At 47.3% G+C, this 20,496-nt stretch overlaps 3 protein-coding genes across 4 annotated transcripts in view; 1 reads left to right on the top strand and 2 right to left on the bottom strand.

Annotated features, from left to right (window-relative positions):
* LIX1L (limb and CNS expressed 1 like) overlaps nucleotides 1–11,555 on the bottom strand; it is a 21,465-nt gene extending 9,910 nt beyond the window's left edge. Inside the window, exon 1 of the mRNA XM_017515158.2 lies at nucleotides 10,993–11,555. Within this exon, the coding sequence (XP_017370647.1) occupies nucleotides 10,993–11,445 (453 nt within the window). The 5' untranslated portion in view covers nucleotides 11,446–11,555. The remainder of the gene's footprint in view (nucleotides 1–10,992) is intronic.
* A 1,385-nt stretch (nucleotides 11,556–12,940) lies between these two features.
* On the bottom strand, nucleotides 12,941–18,369 carry ANKRD34A (ankyrin repeat domain 34A). The gene is made up of 4 exons (XM_037733696.1): nucleotides 17,981–18,369; nucleotides 16,802–17,027; nucleotides 15,919–16,506; nucleotides 12,941–15,377 (listed from the first exon to the last, which is right to left on the bottom strand). Exon 4 carries the CDS (start codon nucleotides 15,259–15,261, stop codon nucleotides 13,771–13,773), a length of 1,491 nt encoding a protein of 496 aa, XP_037589624.1. The 5' UTR covers nucleotides 15,262–15,377; nucleotides 15,919–16,506; nucleotides 16,802–17,027; nucleotides 17,981–18,369; the 3' UTR covers nucleotides 12,941–13,770.
* Nucleotides 18,370–18,376: 7 nt separating this feature from the next.
* POLR3GL (RNA polymerase III subunit GL) overlaps nucleotides 18,377–20,496 on the top strand; it is a 10,007-nt gene continuing 7,887 nt past the window's right edge. Inside the window, exon 1 of one of the 2 annotated variants that reach the window (XM_017515167.2) lies at nucleotides 18,377–18,568. The gene's annotated coding sequence lies outside the window, so the exon portion shown is untranslated. Of the gene's footprint in view, nucleotides 18,569–19,630; nucleotides 19,680–20,496 lie in introns of those variants that run through there. The other variant, XM_017515168.2, reaches the window with a different exon arrangement.

Below are 20,496 nucleotides of genomic sequence, written 5' to 3'. Positions count from 1 at the left end.
GGGTTTCACCGTGTTGACCAGGATGGTCTCGATCTCTTGACCTCGTGATCCACCCGCCTCGGCCTCCCAAAGTGCTGGGATTACAGGCGTGAGCCACCGCGCCCGGCCCGCATTTTATTTTATTTAAATATTTTTTCAATCCCACCTCCAATCTGAATAGTTCACATTTTAACTAAGTCCTAGAATAACCTAAATTTTGGAGGCAGAGTTCCCAATGTCAGCAGACCATTTATCACTGCCTGATGAAATACAAGTAGATTATTCCACAGTTGGTTAGCTGGCCCAGGATAATAACCACCACCACCACAATAAGTGCTAACATGTATTGAACACTTATTGTATATCAGTCATTTCTGTGACTGCTTTACATGTTTAATCACAACAACTTTATGAAGCAGATATTTTTGCTATCCCTATTTTTTTTCTTTTTTTTTGAGATGGAGTCTTGCTCTATCACCCAAGCTGGAGTACAGTAGTACAATCTCAGCTCATTGCAACCTCTGCCTCCCGGGTTCAAGCAATTCTCCTGCCTCAGCCTCCTGAGTAGCTGGGATTACAGGCGTGCACCACCACGGCCAGCTAATTTTTGCATTTTTAGTACAGATGGGGTTTCACCATATTGGCCAGGCTGGTCTTGAACTCCTGACCTCGTGCTCTACCCACTTTGTCTTCCTAAAGTGCTGGGATCACAGGCGTGAACCACCGCACCCAGCCTACTATCCCTATTTTACAGATGAGGGAAATGAGGTATAGAGAGGTTAAATAACTCGCCCAAGGTTATACCAGCTAGAAAGTAGCAGTCTGAGTATTCAAACTCGAAAATCTTGGTTCCAGTGAGTATTCTTTTATGCAATACTGCTGGCTTAAGGAAATATAGCCCTTATAACCATTCTCAAGCCTGTGCTTCTAGTGAGCACATCATTGCCAGATTCCTTTTTCAACCTACAATACTATGTATATACTATGAGTAACAGAAGCCAGGGCATGGGGGTTAGAGAGAAAATTTCTCTTTTGAGGCTTTACCTGGGTATAAATGATTTTTGGAGGAACTATATGCTGGGATGGGAAGTAATGCAATGGGAAGCAGTTGGGGGACTTTAAAAAGAAGCAGGCCTCCATGGGTTTCTCATGCTCCTTCACATCTTGCTAGGTACACCAAGATTGTGAAACCCTGACTGCTCTTTACTTGGGCTATTTTTCAGGACTCTGCTTATAGCAAGAAATCTTGAGAGATGAGGTACTGTCTTCACTCAGATAAAGAACAAGCTTGCTTCAGCTTGTTCTAAAACGGCAAGTTCCACAAGCTGCATGTTCTATAAGTGTTCCTCTGTTGTGAAGCAACCCATGGCCTATGCAAGTATCTACCTTAGCCCTCTGCGTTGGACTTGGGAGGAGGCAAGGAGAACTAATAAAGACATGATGCTCATGCTACTTGCTGTGCTATGAATAATAAAGTCCTTTGTCTCTGATCTTGAAGTCTCTTGACTTCTGCCAGCATCCATGAAACAATAAGTGGCTAATTTATTAGTTGTAAGTAGGCTAAAATCAAACTCCAGACTGGACACTGTATTCTAGAACGCTTCCTCTCATCCCCTACGTTTTCCTTATGTAGCCAACAGTGTAAAGAGGGAAAGAGATATTAACCAAATCTCAAACAGATGTAAAATTGCAGCTGTGATCAAGTTCTATAAAGGAGTGATGGATGTCAGAGTATCTGACCTAGTTAAGAAGGTCAAAGAAAGCTACCCTGAGGAGGCAATATCTAAGTTCAGGTATGACTAGGAATTCACTAGGCAAGAGATGAGAGGACAGTATTCTGAGCATTAGGAGCAGCATATACAAAGGCTCGTGACAGCAGGGAACATGATGAATAAAGGGACTTGATCACTGTGGCTATGAAAGAGTGAGTGAGGGGAAGGGTAATGTAAGATGAGGTTGCAAGAAGAGGCAGGGACCAGACCAAGTAAGGCCTTTTAGGCCATGTTAGAATCGAGTATTGGCTTTATCCTAGAGCAATAGGAAGCAATTGGAAGACTTTAAAAAGAAGGAGGGATTCTTCTGAACTCAGCTCCGAGGAAAAATAACTTTTATTTTATTTTATTTTATTTTATTTTTAAAGATGGAGTTTCACCATGTTGGTGAGGCTGGTCTTGAACTCCTGACCTCAGGTGATCTGTCCACCTTGGCCTCCAAAGTGTTTGGATTACAGGCGTGAGCCACCACGCCCGGCTGAAAAATAACTTTTAAAAAAGAGATGGGGCATGGTGGCTCACGTCTGTAATCCCAGCACTTTGGGAGGCCAAGGTGGGCAGATCACCTGAGATCAGGAGTTCAAGACCACCTGGGCCAACATGGAAAAACCCCATTTCTACTAAAAATACAAAAATTAGCTGGGTGTGATGGCACGTTCCTGTAATCCCAGCTACTCAAGAGGCTGAGACAGGAGAATCACTTGAACCGAGGAGGCAGAGGTTACAGTGAGTCAAGATTGCGCTACTCCAGCCTGGGCGACAGAGCAAGACTCTGTNAAAAAAAAAAAAAAAAAAAGGAGGGATGAGATCAGTTTACTTTTAGAAAGGATCACATTGACTCTAGGATTCCAAACATTTCAAATAGTTTTAGCTAAAGCCTCATAATAATAAATTATCATTATCACACGTGCTCTCCAATATCTTACAAGAAACTGACCACTCTCCCTTTTCAGTTTTTTTTTTTTTTGAGACAGAGTCTCGCTCTGTCACTCAGGCTGGAGTGCAGTGGCACGATCTCAGCTCACTGCAACCTCTGCCTCCTGGGTTCAAGGGATTCTCCTGCCTGAGCCTCCCAAGTAGCTGGGACTACAGGCATGTGCCACCATTTTCGGCTAATTTTATTTTTGTATTTTTAGTAGAGATGGAGTTTCACAGTGTTAGCCAGGATGGTCTTGATTTCCTGACCTCTTGATCCATTCATCTCAGCCTCCCAAAGTGCTGGGATTACTTTGGGAGCCACTGAGTCTGGCTTTTTTTTTTTTTTTTTTTTAAAAAAAAAGAATTCTCTATTGCCCAGGCTGGAGTGCAGTGGAGTGATCTCAGCTCACTGCAACCTCCACATCCCAGGCCCAAGCATCCTCCAACCTTAGTCTCTGACTAGCTGGGACCACAGGCACATGCCATCATGCCGGTAATTTTTGTATTTTTTGTAGAGACAGGGTTTCACTATGTTGCCCAGTCTGGTCTCAAACTTTTGAGTTCAAGCGGCCTCCCAATAGCGTGAGCCATCATGCCCGGCCTCTCTTCTCCTACTCTTAATCGCAACAAAGGCTCATCCATTCTTTCATATTTCCTTAATTCAGATCTGCCAGGAAGACACCAAGATGGGACAGGCAACTGCAAGAGATTTTTTGGGGAGGAAGTAGGAGACGACAGGGAGAGCCTTCCAAGCACAGCAAAGCTCTGACAACTGTGGAAGAGAGGGAAAGAATGAGGTATAGATATGACAGTCTCAGACTACAGCACAGTTTTGAAAAGGATTTGGCTAAGCCAGTGAGAAGTCCTCGTGCCAAAGGAATCCCACATCTCACCAGCATCTGCCTGTGTTAATACCCGGGATGTGCTCAGTCATTGGCTGGGAGAACATACAGGAAGCGGAAGCACAGTTCCTGCAAATGTGACTATGGATGCAAATGTGCAACTCTGTGGTGCAAATATGGTTATGGATGGCCCAGAGTGGGCAGTAGCTGAGGCTGTTACTTATGCTCCCTGCAGTAGGCGATCTGAAATGCACATTTTCATGGCTGTCATATACACATGCAAAAATTTGAGCACTGAATAGGTACATGCCATTATTCTAAGCATTGGGCAGGCAAAGAATAACACACAGTTCCCGCAAGCAAGGAATTTATTTTGTTTATTTTAGAGATGGAGTTTTGCTCTGTTGCCAAGGCTGGATTGCAATGGCACAATCTCAGCTCGCTGCAACCTCCACCCCCTGGGTTCAAGCAGTTCTCCTGCTTCAGCCTCCTGAGTAGCTGGGATTACAGGCATACACTGCCACACCCAGCTAATTTTCATATTTTTAGTAGAGACAGGGTTTCACCATATTGGTCAGGCTGGTCACGAACTCCTGACCTTAGGTGATCCACCTGCCTCGGCCTCCCAAAGTGCTGGGATTACAGGCATGAGCGACCGCACCCAGCGAGGAAAGAATTTAAAATCAGTGGCCAATAATAAATGATGCCTGCTCTGTGACTAAACAAACTCTCATGTACTAGCCTGAGTCTGAGAAGCAGGATAAACTCTTTTTAATAACATATATTTAACTGACTTCTAAGAATGCTCATTCTTCTATTAAAAGACAGCATGAGAACACATGTTGTCAAGACCTCCTGAGGCTCTGTCATGGGCAAAAAAATTTTTTAATTTAAATTTAAAAATTAAAAAAAAGATCCAGCATGAAAGGGAAACTCTCTTTCCCACCCTTGGTTTTGGCAGGGCTCTTCAAAGGTCAATACTGACCAGAAAGCTCTGCCATCTTTGTTCTTTCCTTGAGATCTTTTCAGCTCCAGTTCCCTCTTTGAGACAGTTTAGCACAATGCACTGGGTGACAGCTCTCCTGATATGCAAACAACAGGGAGAATACTGGAATAAAGAGGAAGAGGAGGAGACCACCATAATTGGGAAGGTCCTATTTTAAAAAGGATGTTTTCAGTCTCTATCCAGTTAAACACTTCTTGGCACAGACTAGAGAACCATTTTTTAATGATTACTAAAAGCCAAGGGATGTGGGGAGTCTTATTTTACAAATGTGAATAGGAAATGATAATTGGGCAAAGTGGTCAAGAAAAAAGCAGTTGTGATTTGCATTTGAAAATGCTTCTAGACTCATTCATTTTTAGAGCTGGAAGGAACTTTAGAGATCATCTAGTCTGGTGTAAGCTAAGGAAGGACAGAAGACTTGTTTGAGGTCACATAGCTATGGCAGAGTTGGGGCATGAATCTAGATATCCTGGGGCTAATATTCTTTCCAATTTGGGAATCTTAACCCAGGGTCCAAGGTCCAGTCCATAGCTGAGCTTCACGGGGGTTCACAAGCTTCCTTAAAAATGTTAAGTAAAATTATGTGAGTATGTGCATGAGTATTTGTGCATGTGTATGTGTGGAGTGCCCACTTTTTTTTTTTTTTATCATATTTTCAGTAAGGAGCCATGGATATAATGGTTTACATAAGGATGCCTAAAGAACATTTAGGTGTAAGGGTAGGGATGGCTGAGATATACACATTTGACAATTGTTTTCTCAAAATCCCTCACAAGAAAGACCAAGATAGGAACATTTCAGTGCTTATACCCTGCTGTTGAATAACAAAAAAGAGAATAATTTAGTGTTTGCCTTTAGGAGATAAAATATATAAACGTCTAAGTGGAATGAGAAATAGTGATCCTTTCAGCCCAAATAAAAACTTTTTTTTTTTGAGACAAAGTCTCGCTCTGTCACCCAGGCTGGAGTGCAGTGCCATAATCTCAGCTCACAACAAACTCCGTCTCCCAGGTTCAAACAATTCTCCTGCCTCAGCCTCCTGAGTAGCTGGGATTACAGGCCCACACCACCACACCCAGCTAATTTTTATATTTTTAGTAGAGATGGGGTTTCGCCATGTTGGCCAGGCTGGCCTTGAACTCCTGACTTCAGGTGATCCTCCCACCTCGGCCTCCCAAAAGTCCTGGGATTATAGGAATAAGCCACTGTGCCTGCCTAAAAACATTTATTTTTTTGAGGCAGGGTCTTGCTCTATGGCCGAGGCTAGAATGCAATGGCACAATCACAGCTCACTGCAGCCTTGACTTCCCACCTCAGCTCCCCGAGTGTCTGGGACTACAAGATGCACAACACCATGCCTGGATAATTTAAAAAATTTTTTTGTAGAAATAGGGTCTCATATGTTGCCCAGGCTGGTTTCAAACCCTAAGGTTCAAGCAGTCCTCCTGTGTTAGCCTCCCAAAGTGTTGGGATTACAGGCATGAGCCATCATGCCTGGCCAGGATTAAAATATTAAAACAATATGAAACTACAGTAAAATTGTTATATCATAAGGATAAATACAACCTTGTCAGGAAAGTAATTAACAAAAATAAAAGAAAAGGAAAGAATAAATGCAACTTTGTGGTGGAGGAGGAGGAATAAAGTGATAATGAAATTAAGAGATTATAAAAAGATTCTCCTTGATCATATAGGATGATGAGAAAGACTGACCCTATTCACATTATTATGGAAGATAGGGAAATTGGTTAAAAATATTTCATCTATTTCCCATTTCAATCTTTAGAAGGTACATCTGCCCCTAAATAGCCCACAGTACACAGTCTCTTTGGAAGGAGAGACTGCAAAGTTAACAGTGACTTTGAGAGGCGACTCTGGTAGACTGAATAATGCCACCTGCCAAAATGTCCATATCCTAATCCTTGGAACCTGTGAATGTCACTTTATCTGGCAAAGACTTTGCAGATGGGTTTAAATGATTTGAGATGGGGAAATTACCTAGATTATATAGGTGGGCCCTAGGGAGGCAGGCTGGGCACATTGACTCATGCCTGTAATTCCAGCATTTTGGGAGGCCAAAGCAGGAGGATCACTTGAGGCCAGGAGTTCAAGACCACCCTGGGCAGGGCGCAGTGGCTCACGCCTGTAATCCTAGCACTTTGGGAGGCCAAGGTGGGTGGATCACCTGAGGTCAGGAGTTCAAGACCAGCCTGGCCATCATGGTGAAACCCCATCTTTATTAAAAAAAAAAAAAAAAAAAAGACCACCCTGGGCAACATCATGGGATCTTGTCTCTACAAATGTTTTCACAAAATCAGTCAGGTGTGGTGACATGCACCTGTATTCCTAGCTACTTGGGAGGCTGAGGCGGGAGGATTACTGGAACCTAGCAGTTCCAGGCTGCAGTAAGCTATGATTGCACCACTGCAGTATGGCCTGGGCAACAGAGCAAGATTCCATCTCTTAAAAAAAAGAGACATATTTGACAAAACACAGAAGAGGAGGAGTCACAGATGCAGAGATTATAGTGATACAGTACTAAACCAAGTTAAAAATCAATGTCAGCAGCCACCAGAAGCTAGAAGAGATAAGGAACGGGTTCTCCCCTAGAGCTTCTTGAGGGAGCACAGCCCTGCCAACACCTTGATTCTGGCCCAGTAATACTGATTTTGGATTTCTGGCCTCCAGAACTATGAGAGAATAAATTTCTGTTGGTTTAAGCCACTAAAGTTGTGATAATTTGTTACAGCCGCCACAGGAAACCGTTATAAGGGACTAATCCAGCATTTCCAAAAATTGGAACTATTCAGCCCAACCCATTTAACTCCAGTCACTTACAGAAAAGAAGCCGTCTGTGATTCTGAGGAAAAGGAGCAACTAAACAGAAAATATAACACAAGATTCATTTGTTCAACTTAGTGGAATAGCAGGGCAAAATCTCCAATCTTGCAGCCATATTGCTATATAAAAGGATAGCAACAATCCTAAAACAACACATTTGAAGAAGGAAAGTAGCAGTTACAGAGCAAGGAAAATGAATTACTCAATCCTGCCAGTTTAGAGATTGCCAGATGTCAAACATCAGAAAGAGACTATATGCCATAGAAAAAAGATGGCAAAGTAAATGGTAATCCAGAATAATACCTATCATTTACAGTTTCCAAGGCATTTCCAAATGCACAATAATAGCAACCACACCGAGTACTATGTACTGCATGCTTTCTATTCGTTATCTCATTTAATCCACACAAAACTATCAGGATAAGTACTATAATACCCATTTTACAAAAAGTAAGCAAGTTAAGGAACAGGCCAGAAATGGCAGAATTGGATTTAGAAACAATGTTTGTTTGGCTCCAAAGTCAATCCTCTTTGTATGGGGCTAGCCTGCTTTACACCATTAATCCTCACACATGCTCGGTAAAGTGGACTGTGAGCTCCATCAAGACAGGGACTAAGTATCTGCCTTGTTCACCACTGCATCTGGTGATCAATAAATATTTGTTAAATGAATGCAGAGAACAGATGAGGCATACAGAGATTAAGCAACATCTCCAAGATCACACAGCCAACTATTTGGCAGGGCTGGGTCCTCTGATTCCAAATCCCATGCACTACAAACTTATTAAGATCCTACAGAATACGGAGCTATGTGTGTATCTTGTGTAAGTTGGTGAGGGAGACAGATAAAGGACAGAAAAGTGTTTTTAAATAAATGAATAAATAAATACTGATATCCTCACATGAGTGAAGGTAGATCTAAAGACTGACTGGAAAAGGTGAATTTGGAGCATTCAGGAAGAAGATGAAGGATGTTAATTGAAGGTGATGTGGTAAAGCATTGCTGGATGAGGGAATGAATTGTCTAGTCAAAGGCCAATGTAAATTGTATTCAGGGGAATACAGCCATTCCCCCAAATACCATGCCATCAGTCACAAGGGTATGTGAGTACATGCCAGTGGCAGCTTTGCCTAAGAATTGAAGCAGAATAAGTGATTCCATGTGGTGAAGAACTTCTGAGCCAACTGGGCAGAGATTCTGCTTGCCTGAAGCTGAACTATCTGCCAGACTCTCCTAAAGTACTGGCTGGACACCCAGACTGGAAATGAGAAACTCAAGAATAATGAGAAAGACTGCGATGGGAGGATGGGGAGATAGGAAAGAAAATCACCACAGAGTCTGAAGCCTGACTAATTGCCTTTTGTCACCACAATCCACTTGTTCCCTCATCCTTGCTAAAGATATGAAAGTTTTTACAGGATGCCCAGTTTAGGAGCCAAAGCAGAGGCTCTTCAGGTAACACAGACAAGAAAAAGGGTGTACTCCTCTATAACGTTAATAAATGCCTATGGAAGCCTTCAGATTCAATGTGACTACTAGGGGCTCCTCCTGTGCCCAGAGGCAAAAACCTTCCCTTGATCTTGACTTAGAGACTTCAAGTAGTAGGACAGTAGCCAATAGCAGTTCCATCACACAGCCTTGTTAAATCCAGGGATTACATTGGAAAAATAACAATATTTCCTCATGAGTTTCGGATTCATCCATTTGCATCCCCAGCACCTGGCAGTGTGCCTGCCCTATAGTAGGAGTTCAAATTGTATGAAGAACAAAGGGAAACTGATGATAAATGAATCATTAGGCACACACAGCAAAATGGCTCTAAAAATCTGTTTTCATAGGAATTTTTGCGTTTACATTATCAGGATTTAAGAGTGGGAAAAAATGAAGCATGTTCTACCTCAGGAATGATGAACCAACAAATTTGAGCTAACAATCATTTTTAGGTACCCATTATATGGCAGTTGCAATGTTTCGGTTAATCCATATTGTAACCCTTAAGGAAACTGAAGCTCAGTGAGGTTAAGTCCATTCCCGAAAAATTTAGCTGGTAAGTGACAAAGATCTCCAAAGCCTGCGTGTGCTCTTTTCACTAAACTTTCTTTCTTTCTTTTTTTTCTTTTGAGACGGAGTTTCGCTGTTGTTGCCCAGACTGGAGTGCAATGGCACGATCTCGGCTCACCGCAACCTCCGCCTCCTGGGTTCAGGCAATTCTCCTGCCTCAGCCTCCCGAGTAGCTGGGACTACAGGCACGCACCATCATGCCCAGCTGATTTTTGTATTTTTAGTAGAGACGAGGTTTCACCTTGTTGACCAGGATGGTCTCGATCTCTTGACCTCGTGATCCACCCACCTCGGCCTCCCAAAGTGCTGGGATTATAGGCGTGAGCCACCGCGCCCGGCTAAACTTTCTTAAAAAAAGAAAATCTACAGAAAAGCCCTGTAACTTTTCTCTATATTGTTAAACTAGAAATTAAAGGTAGAGTCATTTCCAGGTCAAGCAGGACCTGGCCAAACAGAGGAATGTCTTTTTTTTTTTTTTTTTTTTTTTTGAGACAGTCTTGCTTTGTCGCCAGGCGCCAGGCTAGAGTGCAGTGACACGATCTCGGCTCACTGCAACCTCCGCCTCCCTGGTTCAAGCAATTCTCCTGCGTCAGCCTCCCTAGTAGCTGGGACTACAGGCGCGTGCCACCAAGCCCAGCTAATTTTTGTATTTTTAGTAGAGAGGGGGTTTCACCATGTTGGCCAGGATGGTTTCGATCTCTTGACCTCGTGATCCGCCCGCCTCGGCCTCCCAAAGTGCTGGGATTACAGGCGTGAGCCACCGCGCCTGGCCAGGAGGGATGTCTTATAAATTCCAGGCTTAAATTCTGTATTCTATACCCTTCACTATATCTTCCTTGTTACTTACACTATAAATCTGTAACTCAAACTCAGACAGGAAACTACACTGGTTAAACAAAAACGACAAAGAAAACCCTCATATCCCTCTTTCCAGAAATCAGACATCTTTAAGACGAAGGTTTCTAACCCAAATAGAGTTTCTAACCTGGCGCATTTCCACAGAATTTAGGATTGAAAGAGCCAAGGCCTGGGATTTATCCTCAGTTCCTGGGCAAGGGCCAGGAAAACACAGCCAGACAGCAAGGCCGGAGTTGTGAGTCTCCATACTAAAAAAGATACCAAAGTCAGATACTAAGCCACAGGAAGCCGCTGTGGGATCAATGGTACAGGTCCGGATTTAAATGCACAATTATTATGAGTAACTTGCAAAGGCACTACCGAGTTCCGCAGTAAATCTGAAGTTGCCCTGAAATTTCAGAGTGAAGTAAGTAAAGAATATAAAAGTCAAGGTCAAGGAGCTGAAGCAAATTAACAGGGAGTCCAAGAACTGCAGAGATCACAGAGGAAAGATTGAGAGGGTGTGGACGAGAAACTGGATCTGAAATAAAAGACAGGACTCCACACAATGGGGACTGGTTCTCAAAGGCAGAGAGATGTTAAGGTATTAAGCTAGAGAAGGAATTCCATTTCGAAAGGAGAAAAGCTTAGGAAGAGAAGCGGATTGTGTCTGAAAAAGGGTCCCTGGAGAATATATTAATAACTCAGTAACGGGAGGAGGCAGGAGGCTTAAACGTGTATGTGTGTGCGTCTGTGCGTGTGCGTAGCCCAGAAGGAAACTCCCCAAAAGGAAATGCATGTGAGGGCTCCCTGCCAGGAAAAGCGATCCGGAGGACTGCGGGAGCAAGGCTCCCTTACAGCGGGTGTCGCGCAGGAGGCCGGACTCGCAGACTCACCTCGGCCATAGCCCTGCGTGTGCTTGGCGAAGCTCCTCACCACGGCCTCCACGGCCTCTCGCAGCACTGCCGGGCTCCCGGCAGCGCCGGGGGGCAGGGGCAGTCCCGGGGCCCCAGACAGGAGCAGCGGCGGCGGGGGCGGTGCGGGAGGCGGCGGGGCAGGCGGGGGGCCCGCAGGGGGTGTGGCGGCGGCAGCCGCGGCCCCAGTCACTCCGGGCCGCAGCGCTCGGAGAGTGCCCCTCCCGCTGGTGCCCACACCAGGCTGCAGCCTCTGCGTTCGCATCGTCTCCATCCCGGCCGCCAGTGGAGTAGCGCCCTGGAGCCTGCCAGCCTGGCGAGCTAACGGACCCAACCACCCTAGTCAGCTTGCGCCTGGGGACTGAGGGCGGCGCCGGGGCCGAGCCGTCAGTCAAGTGGGGGCGGGAACGAGCCAAGTCCCATGCCAATCAGCAGTCACGGGGCGGGAGCTGGAAGGCTCCTGCTCCGCCATAGGCAAATTATTGAGGAGGGTGGAGCTTCTGAGAACCAATTGCAAAGAGAAAAAGCGTATCCTCTGAAAGGCAGACGCGGAGCTTGGGCGCGTCTTCGGGAGTCCTGCGGCGCGCACCAGAAAGAGGGCTAGAACCCTGGGGCGGGGCTTGAAGAAAAAAAAATGGGCCTGGATGTAAGACTGGGGAGAATTACAGACAGAGTAGAGATCATTTTGTTCTACCATTTCATTTTATAAATTGTAAGGGAGGTAACTGTGGCTCAGAGGAGTAATTTGACTTGTCCAACATCACATTGGTGGTGGAGCTAAGGCAAGAAAGATACTGACGTTTAATGAACATAAACTATGCAATGTACTGTAGTGCATGTATTATTTACAATCGCAGTCACTAACTGGATTTTATTATTTGAGGGTAAGGAAACAGATGCTCAGGGAGGCTAGATAAATTGCCCAAACTTAAATAACTAAGTGGAAATCAGAGGTTAGACTAAGTGTTCTGATTCCCAATATCTTTATCTTTTTACTATGCCACACTGTTGGGTAATTTTCTGATTTCACTTATTCTAAGTAGGATGGGCAAGTCTCTTTGCCTCCCATTAGAGTGAGAAAGAGTTAGGATACATGCAGAAAACTAGTAAACTAAGAAGTCCAGGTGGGGGAATTAAGAAAATTACCCTTGTTCATATAACATGTCAGGCTGGGTTCCTCTGATTACTTTGCACACACACACACTTGCACACATGCACACACACACTCTACATATCCTTTATCATGTGGTCACTGTACCATTTTTACTTAAGTGAGGTTATATTAACTGCCTTTCCCCCATCGTCTCTCCTACAGTGGCTCAGAAATCAAAGATGGGGAAATAAAGGCCAGAAGTAGAAGAAAAATAGAAGAAACACACTTGGTGACGCTTGGTGGAATGAAAATTAGACCCTGAATAAAAACAGTGAGTGGTCAAGAAATAGGAAGCTTGAAAAAGAGACATTTAATCCACGGGGATATATCTGCTGATGATGGAAGGAGAAACTCTTTGTAGGAACCTCAAATATTTCAAGGTTGAACATAGAGGAAACTGGAGGAAATGAAATCTTGTCGAATGCCTTAAAACCTTTAGGACACGGGACACTTGCCTTTTCTCTATAGCCACAGTTGGTCAGTTGGTTTCTTGGAAAGAAGGTGGCTGGAATGGCTAAGTATCCCCTGGATCATTACAGCTATAAGTTAGTATTACCCTCCCGCCCCATTCCTCATTCCCCATACCCACACCTCCAGGCAGAAGTGACAAAACAGAGACTCTGAACACATTTATTTGATATGTCAAGTGGAGAGAGGAGTGATTTAGGGTTTCTCCCCACTTCTACCTGTGGGGGTGTTCATAAGCTCAGACAGACAGAAGAGCAGCTTAGAGCCCATGGCCCACTCCCTGGGAAAATGAGACAATCTGTTGTAGTCGTTGGAGGAACAGGGTGGGAATAAAAAGCAGGAAGTTGAGAAGTGAAGTTGAGAGCAGGAAGACAGCAGCAGAACTGAGGCTGGGGGTTGCTGCAGGGACCCCCAAGAAGAGTGAAAAAGATATCCTGAAAAGTGGTTGGGGCTGGAAGCAGGGTGTGACTAAGGAGCCAGGCCTGGAGAAAGAAGCGAGACCTGCGGAATGGGCTAGGATGTTCACAGAGAGAGTGGAGTGTGCAAAATTAGGATAGGCTGTGTTGCAGGGCACAGGTGGAAAGCAAGGGACTGCTTCTGCAGGAGGGCAAAGACATCAGAGACTGCCCATAAGTAGGGGTTCCCTACTGCTTCTGAACAAATGCAAGAGAGTTTGGGACCCTAGCCCTGTGTGTTTATTGATGTGCTGTGCCTGTGGGTTCACAAGTAATCCCATATGCATGTGAAATGTCCAGGGCGTGAATACATGTGTCTATATACCCGGTAAGTAGAGTCCTTATTCTTTCTTGCTAATAAGAGTACTGTGCTTATGGACACATGCTTAACCATGTGTGGGTGCCCCGTTCACCCATGAGCACATGCAAGGGATCCCTGTTTTCCTGGTGTGTGTGTGAGCGGTTCTCCCACCTATCCCATTAAGGTCCTGGTCCCCACCCTCCTTGGCTCCTCTCACTCCTCTCAGCGCCCTGGCTCCCCAGGCCCACCTAGACTCTGGAAGCCCCCTAGCAGGCGGAGCTGCTCAGTCTGCATGGAGTGGCGTCTCACCAATTTGCGCTTGGTCCTGGGAGAGCCTGGCGCCCCGGCATAAGGAGGGGCAGGCAGCGAAGGCGCCCGACCTCCGGGTTGAGGGCGAATGTCGGGAATGGGAGGGTGGGGACTGACGTTGAGAGGGGGCAGAAAACCCGGCCGCGTTTGCGAGATGTGGTCCAGGAGCAACGTCCCCGAGCCCCTCCGCTCCAGCAGGCCCGGACTCCGCCTTCGTCCGCTTAGCGGAGATACTGCCCCTGGCAGACTCTCTTGGGACTGGCGCGGAGAGGGAGCCGAGCCGGCCGGAGGGAGGGTCAAAGGGGAGGCGCTATATCGGCGGCGCTCCAGGGACAAGCGGCTGGATTCTGGCGAGTCAGGGCAAAGATGTCCGGGGGTGTCGAGCTCCACTGGCTCCATGCGGCTCAGTTTCTGCCTCAGCCCTGAAGGGGGGCCAGACTCCTGAGCTTCTGGTGCTGTGTTTCGGCGCGAGAGAGGACCCCCGCAAGTCACTTTCTCCGCCCATGGGGGCGGGTCCTCAGGGCCTTCGGTGCTGTGACGTCGGGAAAGACGGGGTCGACCGGTCAGGGTCAGGCCGTTGAAGTCGGCAGTCAAGCGCTCGATCCCCGGTCTCCCTTCGGTGGGTGGGACTGGTTGAGGAGGGGCCACTAGGCCCCAGGGCTCGGAGTTGAGCCTTTTGAGTGGTTTTGGGGGATGGCGTGGTGGTTTGGGGAGCGGCTCGGAAGGGGAGGGGTCATCCGGGGGCTTAGGAAGAGGGAATTCAAATACGTCCCGCTTCTCCTCTTCTTCCTGGGCGCGAGGGGATAACATCCCTCGCCCTGCTCCTCCTGCGGTCTGCAGTTGGATTTCCGAAGGCGACGTGCAGACCCCCGGGCTAGGAGGAGCGGGAGCAGGATCCTCCACCCCCGGGGATGGTGGAGAATTGAGATACTGCCGGGTCTTCTTGGTGCCCGAGGGCGAGGTATCGGTGGTGATGATGATGACCTCCGTGCCCTTGGCCTTGCAGGCGTCCAGCAGCGTGGCAAGGGTCTCGCGGTCCCCGCGGTCCAGGGCGTGGACAAGAGCCGAGGCGCCCGCGTGATCTCGGACGGAGGGGTCTGCGCCGTGGGCAAGAAGCAGCGAGGCCACGGCGGCGCCCCCACCCCCGGCGCAAGCGTGCATGAGCGCCGTGCGCCCCAGGCGGTCTGCGATGTTGGGGTCCGCGCCTTGCTCCAGGAGGTAGCGTACCATGCGTGCCTTGTTCTGGGGGTCGTCGTAGCGGGCCCGACAGGCTGCCATTAGCGCAGTCTCCCCCTGCGCATCACCCTCATTCACGTAGGCGCCTCCCTCCAGAAGCAAACGGGCCAAGCGTAGCTTACCCTGACCCACCGCCCGAAGAAGAGCGTGGCCCTCAGTGTGCAACATAGCTGAGGCTGGGGCGAGGGCACAGATGGAGCCGCGACTGAGAACCGCCGAGGACAGCTAGGCGTGTGTGGGGGGTGGATGGCAGAGGCCTGAGGTCTCAGTGACGAAGCCGATCCCTGCAAGAGAGAGATCTTATTGATAGATTTGGCAGGGAAATTGAGGTACCAACGCAGGGACCCAGCGTGGGGTGAGGGAGACCTTCACGGCATATAGACCTTCCTCTAACTCACGCCTTTGAGCTGGCCCTTCCCCCGCAGCGCATGCCTGAGGAGGTGGGAAGGGTGCACCCGCACTGAAGGACTAGCGCGCGTGCAAATGCGTTCGTGCACGCGCAGGGATGTCCGCACCCCCACCCTCACCCCATGGCTTATCAGACCTTTCCTCTATCCCCCTTTTCTTATCCACACTTGGGATCCCCCTTTCTAGGATGCTGAACATCACCCACCCACACACATGGACCCTACAGTCACACACGTATTCTCATTCCTAACCTCTTTTAGCTTGCCACAGCCCCAAAAACTGAGTGGGGGGAGGGAAGCATCCTGCATTTGGGACCTAAAACGGGTGGAGGGAGAATTGGGGGATTCTTTTGCCCCAGCGTTGTTCCCCATCACTCCTTGCTCTTTCCCCTCCGAGCCTGTGCGCCCAGATAGATACCTGAATGTCCGCAGAATCTCCGCCTGGCCAGGATTGGGGCCGTGGCCACCGGGCAGCCGAGGTGGCAGAGCCAGGTTCCCGGGGGCCCGCATGGCGTGGAGGGGGGGGCACCAGGATTCCCTTGGTGTCAGTATCTGCGCCCCGGCGCCGGATCCTGGTCCCTCCTCCCGGAGCGCCCCGGGCACAGCGCCGGCTCGGGAGGAGAGAAGCTTGGGGGGGGGGGGGGGCGGAGCTCTGCTGCACTATTTATAGCCTAGTCTCTGCGAGTGGGGGCGTCGGGCACCAAACTGCTCCCCCACTCATGCACACATAAACCCTCAAAAAACCTAGAGGCTCCAATCCTGACTTTCCTTTCTTAGCCGACCTCCTCTCAGCCCCAACAAACCTAAGTGTTCCTTAGGGGACTCTGCGACCCAGACAGGGACCATCATGAAGATTCTTCGCCGAGCTTCAGTAGATCCCCATTCTCCGCACTTGGTGTGTTTATGCGCTCCTGTGCGCCAGACCTGACCTGCCACACACGCGACACATGGCACACTGTGCAGAAGGCCGTAGAGAGGCTTTTTGGATCCACACCCGGTGTCCATACTGTGCAAAGAGAGGCAAGAGATGTGGCTGTCTTCCTGGAGTTTAATTGTGAAGGAGAGCACGGTCCAGCCTGGAGTCAGACACAGATACACCCCCGCCCCATCTCTCAAAAACGGAACAACCATCACAGAGAAATTTGGACCTCAGCTCCCTTATATAGACCTTTTAGATAACTATGAGGAAGGTGGATACGGGGGGGGGGGCACTTTTAGATAGGGCAAGGGACATTCCCAGGTGCCTCCACCCATATTATTGTGGGAAGGGAGATAGGAAACCGGCAGGAAGAAGAGCGAACCTTGCAATAAAGTCTCTCATTGCATCTCTTTAATCTCAGTCTTGCTTAGACGTATTATTTTTTCCATCTTGCTTGAAGGTCTCTGTCTGAAACGCTCCTTCCATCTTCTCTCTTCCTATCTGTCTATTGGTCTCTCACACTGTCTCTGCCTCTCCTTGCCACCTGCCCTGTCTCCATGGTTACCATAGCTTCCATCTACATATTTTGGTACTGAGTTTGTGTCCAGCTGGAAGGCACCAAGGGAAGTGGGAGAAGAAGAAAAATGATAAGGATTTAGAAAGTTCACTCAGGGTCCTGAGCTAATTCAGAGGCTGGAGACCCCCCAGATGCAAGATACAGAAAATAATGTTCCCAGGGATGGTAGAAAGAAATATTTGCAGGAAGCTACCCATTGGTTTTGTTTGTTTGTTTTTTTAAGATGGGGTTTCACCATGACGGCCAAGCTGGACTTGAACTCCTAACCTCAGGTGATCCACCCACCTCGGCCTCCCAAAGTGCTAGGATTACAGGCGTGAGCCACCGCGCCCGGCCTGAAGCTACCCATTTTTACTAGTTAGTTCTTGGACACATGTCAACTACGTGCCATGTGCTTTACATACACTATCTTCAATCCTCACAACTCTATAAGGTAGGAACTATCATCTTGTTACAGATGAGGAAACAGACTTAATAAGGTTAAGCAAGTTCTCCCAAGCTTCACAGCTAAGTTTGTGTCCTATGGCACAGACAGGGCACTTGCCACTACGCCTATGGCCACCCAGTCTACAGGCCGTTTTCTCTAATATCTGGGATGTTCTTCTTGACTAACTCCTAGATTTTATCTTCATTCTGAACTCTTTCCCCCATTTATGTTTTTTTTGTGTGTGTGAAAATAGGACTCCTCTTTCCACTCTGCCCCGTTTCCCAAGGGCTTGCAGGAGGTGGAAGGTAGTGGAAAATGCAGAAAAAGCCTGGGCCCGATGGCTTGCGCCTGTAATCCCTGCATTTTGGGAGGCCAAGGTGGGCGGATCATGAGGTTAGCAGTTCGAGACCAGCCTGGCCAGTATGGTGAAACCCCACCTCTATATGTAAAAATTCTTTTTTTCATAAAAAAAAAAAATGCAGAAAAAGCTGGGCTTCTGCCCTGTCTCTCCTAGTACTCTGATCCCAAATTCTTCCTTCCTCAAACTCTCTGCCCACCTTCGCACAGGCACGGCAGCAACCCACGGAAAAAACACATTTTTAGAAAAGAAGTATCCATTGGTGGTGCTGGAGAGAGGCCGTGTAGGATTGAAAGGAAGGCTGGAGTAGTGGAGAAGAGACCAAGCTGTGAAGCCAGAGCCACAAAAAGGCTGATCCCTAAAGAGCGGCTTTCACAGGGGTTTATTTCTTCGTAGGCCCACTTCTCTTATGGCCTCTCTGTGGGGGCTCCCTCAACACAGTCCCTCGATGAGATATGAGTGTCACGTTCCCTCGGTGAACTCTCGCCGGCCAGGGGCTCCTTCATCTGGAGTGAGACCGGAAACAAGTGACCGCAGGTGATTCTGCAACTCCAACTCTCTCCGCGACCTGCTTCGCAAGCCTCGGTTCCGGCGTATTGGCTTCCTCCCTCCTTCTCTCCCGAGGCTTCAAGAGGGCGGACCTCCCTCCTCGGCTTCTCAGGCATTGGCCGAGAGAACTGACCAATGGGGAGCTCGGGGAGGCGGGCCTAAACGCTGCCGCCTGGAGGAAGCCCAGTACGTTTCAAGTTGGCGGCGGCCTGGGCTCCGCGTGGGGGAGGGGCAGCAGGTAAGGCTCGGACCTGGTGGCTCGGACCTGGTTCGGTCCCACACTTCCCGAGCTTGTTCATCCCGGCCAGGCTGCGAAAGAGGCAACGCTTCCAGGCGGGTTGTTGGATCAGCCCCCTTCTGATCCCCACTCTTTCTCTCCTGGGCTCCCATTTCTGTGTTGATTGTATACTAGAGAATGGTAGTTTTCTGTCGCGCATGGGGAGAGAGATTACAGCAGAAAACGAGACAGCCTCTTGTACCTCTCTTTGGTATAGCATCACCTTCCCCCCAATCCATTAATATTATCCCAAGAGCCTGACAAACTCCTGTTATCTGTGAAGACTAGAGGAAATACTACCTTCTACCTGTAGTTTTCCTGGGCTGCCTTTCTTGCAAAATGAATTGTTCCCCTGTCTGACGATAGCGTTTTGTGTATACCTTTATTAGAACACTTAGTGCACTCTCTCCCTTTAATGTTTCCATGCTGTTTAGAATAGAAGGTTTTGTAGGACAGGTGCTAGTGGTTAATACGTAGCGCCCAATAAACGCTAGTTCAATAGAGTTGGTTTCTGGCAACTAGCACACTTTTTGGGGAGGCAGAATTTAAACTCCTAACATAACTAGGGAACAATAAAAGACAATACAGTATGTAATTAAGAGCCGTTAAATTAGTGGTTCATAATACTAGGGTTTCATAATTGTTTCTACAATATAGAGAAGGAAGAAACCAAGGAGAACTGGAATGGTGAGGGGAGATCTCCTTGAGGAGATCACAAGGTCTCAAGTTCGGAAGGGCCCATAGAAGTCATGTATTTATTCATTCAACAAATATTTACTGAGCAACTACTATATGCCAGGCACAATGCTAAACCATGGTAATCATAGGGAATCCTCTACTAGAGGATTGCAAAGCAATGAAGAGTCAGTAAATGGCCATGAGCTTTGAGGTCAGACAAATCCAACACCATTTCTACACAGTAAATGAGTGATCCTCTAAGAATGCAGGGAAAAGAAGAAGACAAAATTTTACTTAATCCAGGTTGGGAAATAAACCATCCATAGGAATGGTTTAGGAATTTACTAAATTCCTGTTTTTGATGACTGACAGTTTTGTGGAGTTGAGTATACAGGTAGGATGCCTTTCTGCTGGAATTTGTCTGATGTTTTTCTCATTATTAACCTGGGCTTATGGGTTTTTAGGAAGATGATCACAGATTGAAGTACCATTTTATCATAAGGGCATATACTGAAAACATAATTGATGAGTATTGATGCTGACCTTGATCATCTGGTCAAAGTCGTGTTTTTCTGGTCTCTCCACTGTGAAGATATTCCTCCTGATTTCCTAAATTATGTTGAATTAAATTTCCTGTACACAGTCCACACATAAGAAGTGGAGCGTTATAGCCGGGTATGGTGGCTCACACTTGTAATCTTAGCACTTTAGGAGGCCGAGGGGTGCGGATCATCTGAGGTTGGGGGTTCAAGATCAGCCTGACTAACATGGAGAAACCCCATCTCTACTAAAAATACAAAATTAGCCAGGTGTGGTGGCACATGCTTGTAATACCAGCTACTCAGGAGGCTGAGGCAGGAGAATAGCTTGAATCCGGGAGGCAGAGGTTACTGTGAGCTGAGATCCTGCCATTGCACTCCAGCCTGGGCAACAGGAGTGAAACTCAGTATCAAAAAAAAAGAAGAAGAAGAAGTGGGAAGTCATGCTCCCCTGCTCCCTTTAGGATGGAGTGTCTACATATTTTATTTGGAATTCTACGTAAGAGATTTGTTTATTCTCCCCAATATAAATAGATGCAGTCATTTATTCATATCACTATAAACTCAGATATTTATCTTATACTTTGGGGTTATAATCTAATACTACTTTACTTATTTTGTTCCTCAAATTGTTCCAGCTTTGATGTTGGGAGCTTTTTCAGTTGGCTCTTA

This window comes from Cebus imitator, unplaced genomic scaffold (genome assembly GCF_001604975.1).
Source record: "Cebus imitator isolate Cc_AM_T3 unplaced genomic scaffold, Cebus_imitator-1.0 Scaffold543, whole genome shotgun sequence".
NCBI classification, from domain to species: Eukaryota; Metazoa; Chordata; class Mammalia; order Primates; family Cebidae; genus Cebus; species Cebus imitator.
Note: the sequence above shows the minus strand (reverse complement) of the source record. Positions and strands in the feature narration are given on the sequence as shown.